Source organism: Muntiacus reevesi, chromosome 16 (genome assembly GCF_963930625.1).
Source record: "Muntiacus reevesi chromosome 16, mMunRee1.1, whole genome shotgun sequence".
Taxonomy (NCBI): Eukaryota; Metazoa; Chordata; class Mammalia; order Artiodactyla; family Cervidae; genus Muntiacus; species Muntiacus reevesi.
The window spans coordinates 21,497,483-21,512,426 of NC_089264.1; the positions used below are offsets into that span (position 1 = coordinate 21,497,483).

The following is a 14,944-nucleotide window of genomic DNA, read 5'->3' on the forward strand; positions in this document are numbered from 1 at the left end:
AGAAAAAGGTCGTACTTCAAAATCTGCCTAAAAATTTCCATGTGTAGCTCAGCATTTCATAGCAGAAGTACATTCCCCCTCCCCCATAAATTTTCACACCCTCATGGGAATTTCCCCAGTACCAGAAGTTTTTATTATTTTTTCTCATTGTATTTTCTGTGATGACTAATGGCCACAGGATTTGGATTAATAGCCGAATATAATAAGCTCAGTGAAAACAAGGGAGCTGAGCTATGCAGGCTCAAAGCTATTCCTGTCTGCGTTCTCATGCGGACTCTTCCTCGGTTCCCCCCAGTCTCACCTCTCTGGCTTCCAGCTGCGGCATGAGAATATTTGGGGACCTGGGAGGGGACTCTGAGGATTCACTTCCTTAGAAGTGCCTGGGCAGGGAAGGCTTCCTCCGCAGCCTCTCCATATATATTCCAGGTCCTCACATATGTTCCTACCTTCGCCTCCATGCCCCCACTTGAATGTGTGTGCCTGTATCCCTGTATTTCCACAATCCTCCCTTCACACACCGCGGTCCCTTTCTTAGGCCCATCAGTCGGTCCCTAAGAATGCCATCTGAAATACTGCTGTCCTGTCCTGCTTAACTGCTTTCTCTTGTGGTTTTATGCTACTGGGTGCTAACTGGATTATTTAACCCTGTAAAACACGTTCTGCTGTTGATGACATTACACCAAGACGGCGGTGCTGGTTCCTCCCCTACTGTATAACAAGGCCAGTGGTTACACCACATCCTTGGTTACACTGCAAGGAATGAGAACAAAGGTCTCTCGTTGAAACCCCGAGGCTGGCACTTTCCTAAAGCATTTGGTTCAGTGTTTAAGACACAGCACCCATGAGCTCTTCCAGAGAGAAGGATTTCTCACTGTTGATGCTATTTTGGGGAAGGTTTTGAACAAACCACTTGACTTGGACTTGAGAGCTGCTGTCGCTTGCTATTTTTATAGGCTTTTGAGATTATTTTAGAAGTCTCAGTGAAAGGAAGAGGAGAACTGTTTTAGAAAGAAGCCAGGTGTCCCCGCACATATGAGCTCTGTAACCCCAGAAGTGGGAAGCATGTGTGGTGGGATGGTAGATTCCCACACCACATGGGCGAGAGCAGTCAGAAGAGTCTGGTCCAGTCACAGACTGGTGACCATTAACACAAGCAGTAGAGAAGGAACTGTTAACTGGGAGAGAATGACGATGGCCTCTTAATCATTGTGTCACTGTTGCTCTTAAGCTGTCTCTATTGGGCTTTTCCTGGAGATTACTATTACCACAGGTATGCAGTTGGGATAATAAGCACTTTAGACATTTGGCAAGACCAAAGTTTATTACGTTATTCCAATAAACAAAGTAAAAAATATTGTTCCAATAAACAAAATGTTTACTAGATATTATTCTAAATCTTATTCCAACAAATGAAGCAGGGCTTTTCAAAAAGCACCATTCCCCACACACATCTCGGTTTTCTAACCCAGAGTGTTGTACTCTTAGATGAGTAACCAGCTATTTTAGAACTCAACAGGTGGGAACCACAGGACAGAGAAGCAGATCACACCACTCAGCCTTACTGATGCATTCTTTTTCTTGAGGGAATGCTTCAGTTGCAGGATCCAGTGACTTTAATCAATTCGTCTCATCTCTAGCCAGCATGCACACAATTCTTTTCTCTCTTCGCCCCTTTAAAACGCCTTGTTTCCAAAAGTCCTGACTTACCTGTCCCCGTTCTCATCCTGCACGGCGGTGAGATGGCGCTGGACAGCCAGCAGCATCTTCACGTCTCCTGTCACTGCGTAGTCAAAGAGGGCGTTGGCGTGCTGCTTGGCCAGCTGCATGGCCTTCTCCAGAAAGAGGTTATCTGCAAGGCAATGATCACAGTCACAGCTGAGTTTCCTGTACTTGCTCTACAGGAATGGCATGCTTGAGGCCAACACCATCGGCATCAGCATTCTGAGACCCTGACACACATCGATTTAGTGGAAAATGTTCCTTTCAGGGGCTTGCCCAGAGTAGTGCGAGTGGCAGAATCCACCTGCCGACCCCAGGAGACACAAGTCTGATCCGTTGGCAGGGAAGATTCCCCGGAAGTGGAAATGGCTATCCACTCCAGTACTTTTTCCTGGAGAATCCCACGGGCAGAGGAGCCTGGCAGGCTACAGTCCATGGGGTTGCGAAGAGTCGGATGAGACTGAGCGAGCATGCGCGCACACACCTGTCGGTGCTTTGGGATCGTGTTCACTGTGGAAAGCACGGGTGGATGCTGGCTCACTGACAAATATAGAGGCTGATCTCAAAAAACCTGTCTACAATTTTTTGGGGGGAAAGAAATTCAGAAGTGTCTGTTATTTTAAGGGGAATAATCAATCTCCAAATAATGCTCACTGGATTTTGCCACAATTGTAAATAATCAATCTCTTGGGGAAATAATCCTTCACTGGAATCTTAAACAACTCTCTGGTTGGGCAGGAAGTGTCAAAAATCAGTCTCTGCCACAGACAGACAGACTCTCTATGAGCCACTGGTGTTTTTGTGTTAGGTCTTTATTTTTATCATCTGTGACTTTGTTTTACTAATTTTTATCGGGGTATAGTTGCTTTACAGCCATTGGTGTTCTTGTAAACTTTGCTTCCTGAAGGTCAGTGGGAGGAAACTTGTGGCTTGCAGGCCAAATCCTGTGTGTGGCCTGTTTTTTTGGTCCCCTAGCTAAGCATGGTGTGTACATTTATTTAAAAAAAAAAAAAAAAACACAAAACATGCAACAGAAACCCTATGTAGTCCCCAATTCTACTTATTAACTATCTCTTACAGAAAAAGTCTTCCAAGCATAATCTGGGATGACCTAGACTCGTGACACATACCCTAATGGGTTCCAAATATGCACTGTCCCTCCTAATTCTCCAAGGAAGGCAGTGACATAAAGGGAAAAGTTCTTATTTTCAGGCAAAGTTCCACCTCAGTGTGACAGTCAAGCTACAGTCAGAGAAGGGAGACTGTCAAAATTATGCAAACTGCTCTCTATTGTCTGTGATGGAAATGATTTAGATTATCTCTCCTGATACCCTAAAACTGCATGACATGACTGGAGAAGCATATGTAAACGTCTGTACTTTATAGTCAGAGATAACACTGGGCAAATGGAAACCCCAGTGTGAATAAAACAACCCGGCCCAGACTTTTCGAAAGGCACACGGGGCTCCGAAGAGCACACGGAACCAGATGTGGGTGTGTCTTTAGTCTTTAGGTCAACAAGATAAACCTGTCTTCTGGAAGCAGGTTCTCCACCCAGACCTGACCTCCCCCGCCGGCACCACGCGGGCCCCCGTCCTGCACGGCTCACCCTGGAAGCTGCAGTTCTCTTCCCTCACTCCTACCGACCACGGCAAGCTAGCCTCAGTGCCCCCCTTGCAGGACTCTCCATCTTGTTCTGTGGTTTCTGTTACTTGCTCCGAGAGATTTACAACCTCTCTGTCATCACTCTTGCCACAGCTTTCAGGGTCATTTTTAGATGGGGTGTCTATGGTTCCTAAAATAAAAGCCAGAAAAAAAAAATCAGCCTTTTCTCAGTAAAATCTATTCAGTTATAATTCACTGTTTCAGCAAAGGTCAGCTAAAGGTAGAAGCAGGCTTACTGCAAAGGGAAAAGAAAAACAGTTAATTTAAAATTCCTTTTAAAAGGATCTGTTTTCCAGGATATGTTAACACCTACAATTTCACTAACTGCTGATGTTATTTTCTATTGAAATTGTGGGACCTAGGGAGCTATTTGTTCCTTTTGTTTATTTTCATTCTTATTTTCCTGAAGAAAGAAACTTTGTATAGCCTTCAGTACAAAGACTTCAGAGCCATTCTTTTATTATACTTGGTTGCCTCTTGGCTGTGTAACTTCTGAATGCAAATCACTGAGCTCTTTAACGTGGTATTGCAGAGAATAAATCATAATGGGTAAAAATTGTTAAAAAAAAATGGTCATAAGTAAACCATTTTGAAGCTATTTTAAAGTCACTTCCAGAAAACTTTTTTTAAATTGAGGTGTAATTGACATATAACATTGTAATAATTTTAGGTATACAATATAATGACTCAATATTTATGTATGTTGCAAAATGATCATTACAATAGTCTAGTTTAACATCTATCAGCATATATAGTTACAAATTCTTGTGATGAGAACTTTAAGAGCTTAAAAACATATTTTTACATTTCTAAAAACGTACATCTTATCCTGTTTATTTGGAAAGGAGGAAAATGAAGTAAAGCTCTTCTAGGAATTACAAGGAAGTGGCATCTTAAAAATTCTTGAAAGCAGAGCAGCTATTTTTCCCCCACCCAGTGCTCAAGCAAATTGTGAAGATGTGGTCTAAATTCACATTCTTAAAAAAAAAAATAAAATAAAAAATAAAAATAAATAAATTCACATTCTTCACTGTGGGAGCTATCCTATGCAGTTTCTGATCATCCTCATTGAGGTCCTACTATACTATCTGACAGCTACTATGAGAGCACTGAGGTTTTACAGGCAGACCTGGTTCAAATTCTGGTTCTGCCACTAACAAATATGTACCTTCAGTGAGTGAACGGTCATCTGTGAACCCTGATGTGCTCTCTCTATAAAACGGAGAAACTAATATTTTCCTTACAGTGGAATCAAGAAGATGATTAAAACATGTAAAAGCATCTGACATGAAACAGGTGTTGAACACATGAGAAGACCTTTTTGTATTCTTTTTTCAATAGGTACACTGGAATGGTACACTGAAGAATTGATGCCTTTGATCTGTGATGCTGGAGAAGACTCCTGAGATTCCCTTGGACTGCAAGGAGATCAACCAGTCAATCTTAAGGGAAATCAGCCCTGAATACCTGTTGGAAGGACTGATGCTGAAGCTGAAACTTTAGTATTTTGGTCATTTGACACAAACCGCCGACTCACTGGAAAAGGCCCTGATCCTGGGAAAGGTTGAGGCCAGAAGAAGAGGGTGTCAGAGGATGAGATGGCTGGATGGCATCACCAATGCAATGGACATGAACTTGGGCAAATTTTGGGAGATGATGAGGGACAGGGAAGCCTGGTGTGCTGCAGTTCATGGGGTTGCAAAGAGTCTGACATGACTGGGCAAATGAACAGCAATAACACTGGAATGGACATGTAGTATGAAGCATAAACACATGAACAACTTCTAATTAGAGGGTACATTTGATGAGGAAAGACCATGCCTATAAAATTCTAAATGTCTCAAATGTGTAGTATTTGATAAAAAAAGAGAATAGGTAAGTTAGGTGACTTAATGTTTGAACAATCAAGTCTCTTTATGCTCCTTTCTAATGTTCTTTTCTTTCCCCTGTTCATGCCACATACAAAGTATAAATACAAACAGAGCATCAGGAATAGAATTTCTACTGTCCACAGGAAATAATAGTTTGGGGGAAAGAAGTTATTGTCTTAATTTATTTGCATTTATCAATTTTTTTCAAGATAATGTTGTGTTAGTAATGACTGGGGAAAAAAAAAAGTGCTACTTACCATGCTTCATCCCAGCATTAGATTTAGTGGTTCCAGGATGGAAGGTAATTCCACCATACGTGGGGAATCCATAGTGGGGGAAGCCATACCCTGAAATGACAGATGTAACAAATGAAACCTCATGACGATTTTTAAAAAAAGGCCTCAGCAAACCTCAGCGTTCCTGCGCCACGTGAGCACAGGCTTCGGTGTGCCTGACACGTTGCTTCTGTTGTGAGTGAGTAAGACGCATCACATCACGGGGGGGTTGTGGGATCGTGAACATTCCATCCCGGCCAGGCTGACAGTCTGGCCACTTGGGCGGAAGCCAGGCTCTGGGCAGTGTGCAGGAGCTCACGTCTGAGGTCTCCCACTCCTGCACGGTGGGGAGAGCCTAACGTCGAGGGGCTGCCACCCAGACTCGGACCGGCTCACACACACAGTGGACTAACCTCTGGGGAGAAAAAACCGAGCCAAACCAAATACATATCCTGACCCCTCAACAGAAACACGCCCCCACTGGTCACTCTCATGCATTTTTTGGTGGAGGCATAAGCTGGTAAAACTCTTTGGGGTAGCAGTGGGTATCAATCATACTCTGTGACATAGTAATTTCAGTTCAAAGAATTTAATTTACAGAAATAAACTGGAATAAAAGAAAAGCAATGTGGATAGAGGAGTTCAGTGCATTTTATATAAAAAAAATAGGAAACAATGTTCAAGTAAGTTATACTATGGTTTGTTCACTTGATGAAATATTATGAATCATTAAAATGATGCTTAAAAATTATGCTTATGTAATATTTATATAACCATGGAGAATGCTTATGTTAAACTGTTAGGAAAAAACAGTATACATAACTCTATATCCAATCATGTGGGAATAATGAGTAAGTCATATGACTAAATGGATTAAAATAAATACAATGAGGAACACAGCTGTGCTTGGAGAAATGTATAAATATATATTATAATGTATATACACAAAAAATTAAGTAGCTAATCTATGATGGCAGGATTTTATATATTTTCAACTTTTCTATAGTATAGCATAAATATAAAATGAAACCTTCTCAATATTTCCAAGGAATACCAAGATAACTGTATCTGCCTCCTCTGCCCCCACCAAAAAAACACGAGGTGGTATATACCAAAATGTTAAGAGGTATTCTTTGGATAACTGACTTCATGACTTTTTTTTCTTCTTACAGTTTTTGGTATTATCTATCTACATATTCGCAAAGAGCCAGACATGACTAAGCGACTGAACTGAACTGAACCGATCTATATATTATAAATTGAACATGTGTTTCTTTGAAAAAAAGTTTACTGGGAAATTTTTCTTTTTTTGCCATGCTGCACTGCATGCAGTTTACTCTGACCAGGGGTCAAACCCATGCCTCCTGCAGGGGGAGCATGGAGTCTCAACACCGGACTGCCAGGGAAGTCCTGGGAAATTTTAATGAATATTAATATATCCTGTTCAATGGATTTCCCTGGTGGTTCAGCAGTAAAGAAATCTGCCTGGCAATGCAGGAGACATGGGTTCAGTCCCTGGATTGGGAAGATCCCCTGGAGAAGGAAATGGCAACCCACTCCAGTATTCTTGTCTGGAGAATCCCATGGACAGAGGAGCCTGGAGGGCTACAGTCTATAGGATCATAGAAGAGTCGGACACGACTTAGACCCTAAACAATAACAATAATCACACTCAATAATGTCACTAGTACTCAATGCATAGACAAGGAAATCTAGGAGAAGTAAATCCACCCTCTCTGACGTGAAAGAACAGCCTTGGTTCATACCTGGGCCAGTACTTCCAGCACCCCCACCTCCACCACCGCTGCCAAACATGCCCCCGCCTCCAGCTCCAGCGCCGCTACCACCGCCAAAACTGTCCGAGAAATTGGGCATCAGCTTCTGTCGTTTCCTCTGCACTTCCTCTTTATCTGCATTTAAAGGAAGAGAAACCAAAGGAGAAGAGATTGATTCAGTTCCACTACTAGCCACAGAAAGAATATTGATTCTGATGGTATTTTTAAACATCTTAAAGGGAAACAGAAAACACCCAAGGAGGAAGAGATGCCAAATTTCAAGAAGCATTATATTTATTCCAATGAATACGAAGACCAAGACCTAGCCTCAGAGAGACCACAGAACAGTACACACCCAATTCTCTCTGGAATGGATTAAGTCCCCCATGTCACTCAAGTTAGTGAGACACTAGATTGCCCATCAAAGATGAAGATACTGAAAAGACTGAACGAGAAGAACACTACTGAGCATTTTCACGTGGTCATACAGAACAACTGTTACTAAGCAGCTAACATTTATTATGCATCTACAGTGAGTGAAGTGCTGTGGATAAACAGAAGTATGACATCATGTCCTTGCTGTCAAGAACCCGCCAATATAATTTTAAGGTTTAGGGGAAAGACAAGAGAGGACATGGTAATACTATATATGTTAAATTCATGGTGCCAACTAGGGTTCCAGAAGTTTATGGGAAGACTTTGAGGGAGTACCCATGAGCTGGAAATTCAGGAAAGGCTTCCAGAATCAACCTTCCATTAGGAGGGGGCAAAGGGAAGATGCTCTGGGGAGGAGATGCAGAGAGAAAGAAACAAAGGAACCGATGTACGCTGCATGCTTACGAGAACAGCAGTGCATCAGTTTAGCTGAAGTGGAAGTTTTCTATCAGGAATTGGTGAGAATCGGGGCTGAATGGGACCACACTGTCAAGCCCCTGGACTGTGAACCAAAGGGGTTTAACTGACAGGCAGGAGAGCTACGCATTGTTTCTGAACTGGGGACGCTGTGTACAGGGTGGTGTTTCAGGAAGATCTGTCACTGGTGCATAGGTGAGAAGCAGAGACAGCACAGACAGAAAGTGACAGAAGCTGCTTCTTCGTGGTCACCATGAGAATAAAAGCGGGTGGATCCCGCAAAGACAACAAGAGAGGGATCTGCAGCTGTTGGTGACTCATGAAATATGTGAGGCTAAAAAGTTTAAGACCTACTTGACTAAAATACAGTGATGCCCGCTGAGATTTTTGACAGTTCAACTCTAGATACTATTTAGACCTTTCCCCCTCATTCCTTATGTGATCGCTCTATTTTTCTTTCGCTTCTCACCAGCCCCATGGCCCCTCTGAGTTCTGCCAGCGCCTTTGTGGTCTATCGTTGCATTCTTGTTTCTTCTTTCTGTTTCCCTTTCTTTACCTTCTCTGATTTTCCCACCATACATTTTTTTTCTCCCTTCTCTCTTTTGAAACAAAGGAGTAAAGAAGCTGTTTGGGTTTTGTTTAATAGGGTATTTTTTTTTTTTTTTTCAGTCGGCAGCGCAATACTTAGCAATTGTCCTATTTCTGGTTCTTCAGGTCAGTTCTGGTCATTGTTTATGTTCAGAAAGATCTTCAAAATTTCTAATTCTGTGGTTGTTTCAGCCATCTCAGGGGTAGGAGGAATGCTGTTGTTTACTGATTATCTCGTGAACATCTAAGGGCAGTTGAAAGATGAAGCAGGGGAAAGTACGGTAGCAAAGTGCACTTAAAAAAATCATCTTTTAAAAACAAATCCTGTTCAGATTCAGGAAAACAAAAGCCAGCATGGGTCATCTCTGACGAAAACATGCTCCCACTAGAAAAGGGTGACTTCAAAGTGGAGAAACTTAAACAATTTCCTCAACAAAAGGCTTTGGACAGATTTACAAAATTTCTCCATGGAGAAATTTGTATCATGACTAACAGTCATAATTATTACTCATCCTATAAACTGTTGATCTTATATGAGACATTAGTTCATCAATAATATGAAATACAAGAGCAAACCAGACAATACATTCATCTTCAGAAATAAATATTATCCACTGACATGCTTTCTAGCAAAGAGATCATTTGGTATTTGCTATGTATTCCTTTTGACTTATAAAACAGGGATATTCACCAGTTACATTCATTGTAAAATGGGAACTTTTAAGAGTCAATTTAAAAAATATTAACTATCGTACAGTCATTAAGATGTCAATGACAAGAAATAGATACAGTAAACTCCACAACAAGCTTTTTTAAAATAAAAGAACCAGTGGTCTGAATTTCCATGGAATTGAACATGGGGACTTTCACGCTGGGTTCACTCATCCTTGTGGTCTGTTTTCGATGGTGGACCATGGGATGTACTATGAAATATCAACCTATTCTAAAAGGGCTCAATACAAGCTCTTCTGTGCAGAAGAGGAAACCAAAGCTAGGATGTTAAGGGACTTGTATGAGGTCAGGGAAGAGTGAAGATCAGATACAAGGTGTACTGAGCAGTCCATTATGTCATCATTTTTTGGGAAACACTCTTAACGTATCTTCACTTCTTTTAATAAACGATGACTTAAGATAACAGCTTAGTTCACAAAATGTCGATACAACTTTTAACCTCTACCACCTTTTGCTCCGCATGCGCCTTAAAAGTACCTCATTCTTGCTTTCCGCCTTCTAGTTTGCTAGTAAAGAAAGATGTCTGCATTCATCCTGACCACACCTTTTGTAATTGAAAGATTACAATTCTAGTTCTTCCTAGTCCCCATCTTTTCAGACTGAGAAGTCATTATGGTCTTTCTTTGCTTTTGTACAACCGCTCCTCAACCATCTTCTTCCCTTGCCAATCATCCCTCTCTTGATTATTTTGATTGTTTCCTTGGACCCAACCATCTCCATGACACTTGAATGAGACACAATGTCAGTGGCCATAAAGGATGCAGAGTTCAGGGCTGGATGACTCTCTGCAACAAGAGGAGTATTACATACTGCTTTGTCTAATGTCCTACTTGGGGCACCCAACAAGTTACCAGTGTTTTGAATAAGGACAGCAACTGAGTGGGTCAATCAGTAACTTAGGTCTCAGATCTTTAGTAAGCATCTTCTGTGTGACATACACTGTTAGAGATGTAGCAATAAACACGAAAGACCGAATCTGTGATCTCAAGAACATTCTTCCTACTAGAAGTACAAATAAGACAACAGACACATAAATTAATGGGTAAGATAATTTTACATATTGATAAAAATAAGTGAAGAATATGAAACAAGGCAATGAGACAGGGAGTGACTCCAGGAGCTGGGGGCAGTGGAAGGTATGGTCAATGACTCCTGAGAAATGAAGACAGTGATTCTTTGGGTTGCACAGTTTGGATTCGTTTCCCTATAGTTACTCTGATGCTAAATGACTACTACTTTTCTGGCCAGTCACAGGTCTGGTGTGATTATTTCCCCTTGTGATTATTTCAACCTGGGATTTTATAATCCAGAAGGTTTTATAGACTAAGGTAATTTGTTATCTTCACTAGAACAGTTCTAATCTTACAACAGGGCTTCCCAGGTGTTGGCAGTGGTAAAGAACCTGCCTGCCAATGCAGGAGACACAAGAGATGTGGGTTCAATCCCTGGGTTGGGAAGACCCCCTGCAGCAGGGCCTGGCAACCCACTCCAGTATTCTTGCCTGCAAAATCCCATGGACGGAAGAGCCTGGCGGGCTACAGACCATGGGGTCTTAAAGAGTCGAAAATGACTGAAGTGACTCAGACCACACACATAATTTCACAACTCAATCCTGGTACGTGTTGGCCATTTTTTCTGTGGAGCTCAACTATTAACTCTTATTTTTCCAGGTGGTTCTTTTTACTATTTGTATAGATGGGGTTTTTAGTCAGCGATAGCCTGGAAGGTAAGTGCTTCTTGCACAGAGGTGAAGTTTTGAACTTTCAGGAGACCCCAACCCAAGACAGCTCCTACTATAATAGAGTAGCAACAAGAGTAATAGTCTGATGTACCCCTGCTGTATCCATACACAGATACCACTGGGAAATAGACTCAGGCAGCCTGGAAACCAAGTTCAGCTTTGGATATTTCTAGGCTCATACATGGGTAGGTAATCTGAGTTGCCTTTATTTAACCAATTCTCAGAGTGAAGTAAGCCAGAAAGATAAAGAACATTACAGCATACTAACACATATATGTGGAATTTAGAAAGATGGTAACGATAACCCTATATGCAAAAAAGAAAAAGAGACTCAGAAGTACAGAACAGACTTTTGAACTCTGTGGGAGAAGGTGAGGGTGGGATGTTTTGAAAGAACAGCATGTATATTATCTATGGTGAAACAGATCACCAGCCCAGGTGGGATGCATGAGTCAAGTGCTCGGGCCTGGTGCACTGGGAGGACCCAGAGGAGTCGGGTGGAGAGGGAGGTGGGAGGGGGGATCGGGATGGGGAATACGTGTAACTCTATGGCTGATTCATGTCAATGTATGACAAAACCCACTGAAATGTTGTGAAGTAATTAGCCTCCAACTAATAAAAAAAAAATTAAAGAAAAAAAAAAAAAAAAGAAAAATTGACATTAATTTGAACATGTTGTAAGAGAAGAAATCTATTTTTTTTCCCCCTCAGAAAGTCCAAAAAATTTGCCCTGTTTCTGTTTTGTGTCTACTTTTATAGAAGGATGTTAATCCAAAGCGGGGAAGTGGCCACTCCTAGGGAAGCCAAGTGGTCAGGGCTTGCCACCTCAATTTACATAGAGCTGCTCAGCTTTATACACCGGAATTTCACATGAAATTTCATGTGGAGAGAAAAAAGTCTCCTCTGCTGACAGTGTTTTCAAACCATCAACAAAATGCACTGTGAACCTGACCCATCCGTGGAGACGTCACAAGCTCAGAAAAGAAACAAGAATGCACGGAACCATTTTCTAAGTGCTCCTGCCACAACGTGAATTCTAGGAAAAGCAAGCCCTCTTAGAAGACCAGCCATCGCAGGCTGCCGTCACAGGATCAGCAGACGTGTGCGTGGCTGCCGCGGCACCTTTGCGGGTTCCAGCCTCAGCCAGGACCTGGGTGCCTCGCCCTCCCCACTCTCACTTCCCCCTAGTCCAGGGCCTTCTAATTTTGTCTGTGCCACAACTTCTTTTGCAGCCTGGATCTCTTCTTAGGATCATAGTTTTCGGTATGTAAAATACAAAATAGGATTCAAAGAAACTGAGTTGTTTTAAAGCACATTTCTAGCCATGGACCTGCAGAGGAGTCAGTGGACTCCAGGTTAACAAATACTTTTGGGGCCTGTTATACTCATTTTGAGAGGATTCTCATGGCTGCATTTCCCATTCTGCCCGCTTGAATTCCAGTCCTGTCTTTTGAATGGCCTATTAGGAATCTGCCACAGGAACCTAAAATGCAACATGGTTTAAACTGACCTCTGCCTTTGTCCACCCAAATCTACTTCTGCTCCACTGATCCTTCATCAATTCATCCACCTCACAATCTTCCCAGGTGAGGATTCCTAGGGTCATCTATGACTCCTGATTTTCTCCTTCACTTCTTACCCCAACCAACATCTGGGTCCTCCTAACATCATCACTGCACTGCCTCATGGATCTACCTTCTCCTTCCACATCACTGCACTAAGAGCTTCACTAACCTCACCCTTTCTTACTGGGATTCTTGCATTATTCTTCTGACTCACTGCTGCCCAGAAAGTCTCTTCAGGGTCTATGTAGAGAAGGCAGAGGCATCAATCTAAATCTAAACTGGCCTGGTCCTTCCCGTTTCCAATTTCAAAGCACAATTCTGTAGGCTCCAGTCATAGCACCCCAGAGCCTGGCCCTGCCTTCCTGCCCTCCTTCAGGAGTCCCTCTGGGTGCGCCTTAGCCTCACTTTTCTCTGAACATACACTGACTGTTCCTAAGCCAGGGGAACCCTTTCCTTCTCTGCGGCACACTCAACCACTGAAAGACATGCCCAACTTTCATGACCTTGAAGAAGCTTTCTTCTTGTGGCTTCTTCAGAATCGAGGGTTCTCTCTCCGTGGCATTATCCTATGTTTTCGTGGCTGTTTTACCTTTGGAATTACCAAAATAATAATTTGCATTATAACAATTTAAGGAGACTATTTTCTCTCCTTCTTTGTGAGGAATAGAGTGCTGCCTTACCATCTGTATAGCTCTGCACTGCACGGTGGCTGAGTCTTCTGCTCAACTGCGTGAGGCCAGCGGCTGCTTCTCCTAGACAGCAAGCCTTATGTTTTCATCTCAACTGCCTGACCCCCGAGTTCTTCAATAAATGATAGACTCTCAAATTCAAAGAGAAATTTTAAATGCTCAACCTCATATAAAACTTGGTGGAAACATGACCCTAAAATCATATATTACTTCTTTTGTCTCTAAAAAGAAGTACCATGGACCCACGAACCAGTTACTAGGAAGCTGATCAAACAGGGTGACTGCCTGACCTTTTCTCAACAGCCTGGCCTCTTGTTGGAACAAGCGCAAGTGTTTAAACAACCGAGTTACCTTTGATTTCAGGATAGTAGAGGAAAGGTTTTGGTTCGCTAGTTTCCAAATCAGATTTCCTCCGAAGCTGGACGAACACAGAGGCTGGTTTTGTAATGTTGACATCCTTATACTTTGGAGTTTTGAAGACAATGGCAAACTGCAGGATACAAAGATCCAAATGTTGGAGTAGGACTACATTTCTTTTACAGCAGTGGTACTCATTAAATACATTCTTTATGCCCAATGCTTAGACACAGTGTATTAAAAAAATACAACGCCCTAGAGAAAGTTACAACCTTGGAATTCTATACCCATATATTTTTATTCTATTATCAACGTGAAATTGAAATATAAGATTATGCCAATGTACTGCAAATCCTCATTAGTTCACTCATCTAAAGTTTCAAATGTCTTTCAGTGTCAATAACCATGTGAATAAAATACATTGCATACATCCACTTTCCCAAATTAGCCTTAAAAGCCTCCAAGATTATTTACTGCAATATCATAAAGATATAATGGAAAGAGAGAGAGGAGGATGGTTGATACCACTGCAGGCCTCCTGGCCAGCCAACAAACACAGCAAAAACTAAACCCTTAAGGGAGACACAGTGACAGGGTCAGCAAACTGTGAGGGGAGGATGGCCAAGGCTCTAGACATACACAGGCATCTGTAACGCCTCTAAGACAGCCTCCTTGGTGTCTGCTAGTATAAGAATAAGCAGATTTAGTATTTTTTTATTTTTATCCACAAAATTAATGTGTAATATAACAGTTGTGCACAGAACCTTACAGAGTTTCTTTATGCTATGTAAACATGAACACAGAATCTTTTTTATATACACTTTGTTTCATACCTATCTTTTAAGAAATTTCAGTGTTGTATCTTTGAGATCTTTCCATGTTAGTCTGTATTCATTCTTTTTTTTAATAACTGTACAATATCCCCTCATATTTACTTAACTGGCCACTAACTGATGGACATTTGGATTGTTTCCATTTTGTGTGTGTGTGTGTGAAAATTGTATTCCTCAATCACTCAGAGTAATTGTTAAGATGAGGATTCAGCATTTTCATCTCTTTGTCATATACTTAATTGTTCCTAGGAGATCTTGATTTATCATGATGGTATCAGCCTC

At 41.7% G+C, this 14,944-nt stretch overlaps 1 protein-coding gene across 3 annotated transcripts in view; it reads right to left on the bottom strand.

The window, feature by feature from the left end:
* NFKB1 (nuclear factor kappa B subunit 1) overlaps positions 1-14,944 on the bottom strand; it is a 122,171-nt gene that overhangs the window by 17,427 nt on the left and 89,800 nt on the right. For 2 of the 3 annotated variants that reach the window (XM_065907455.1, XM_065907454.1), the window contains exons 11-15: positions 13,824-13,962; positions 7,297-7,440; positions 5,513-5,602; positions 3,329-3,514; positions 1,708-1,849 (exon numbers count right to left, since the gene is read on the bottom strand). In XM_065907455.1, the coding sequence (XP_065763527.1) occupies positions 1,708-1,849; positions 3,329-3,514; positions 5,513-5,602; positions 7,297-7,440; positions 13,824-13,962 (701 nt within the window). The remainder of the gene's footprint in view (positions 1-1,707; positions 1,850-3,328; positions 3,515-5,512; positions 5,603-7,296; positions 7,441-13,823; positions 13,963-14,944) is intronic. The other variant, XM_065907456.1, reaches the window with a different exon arrangement.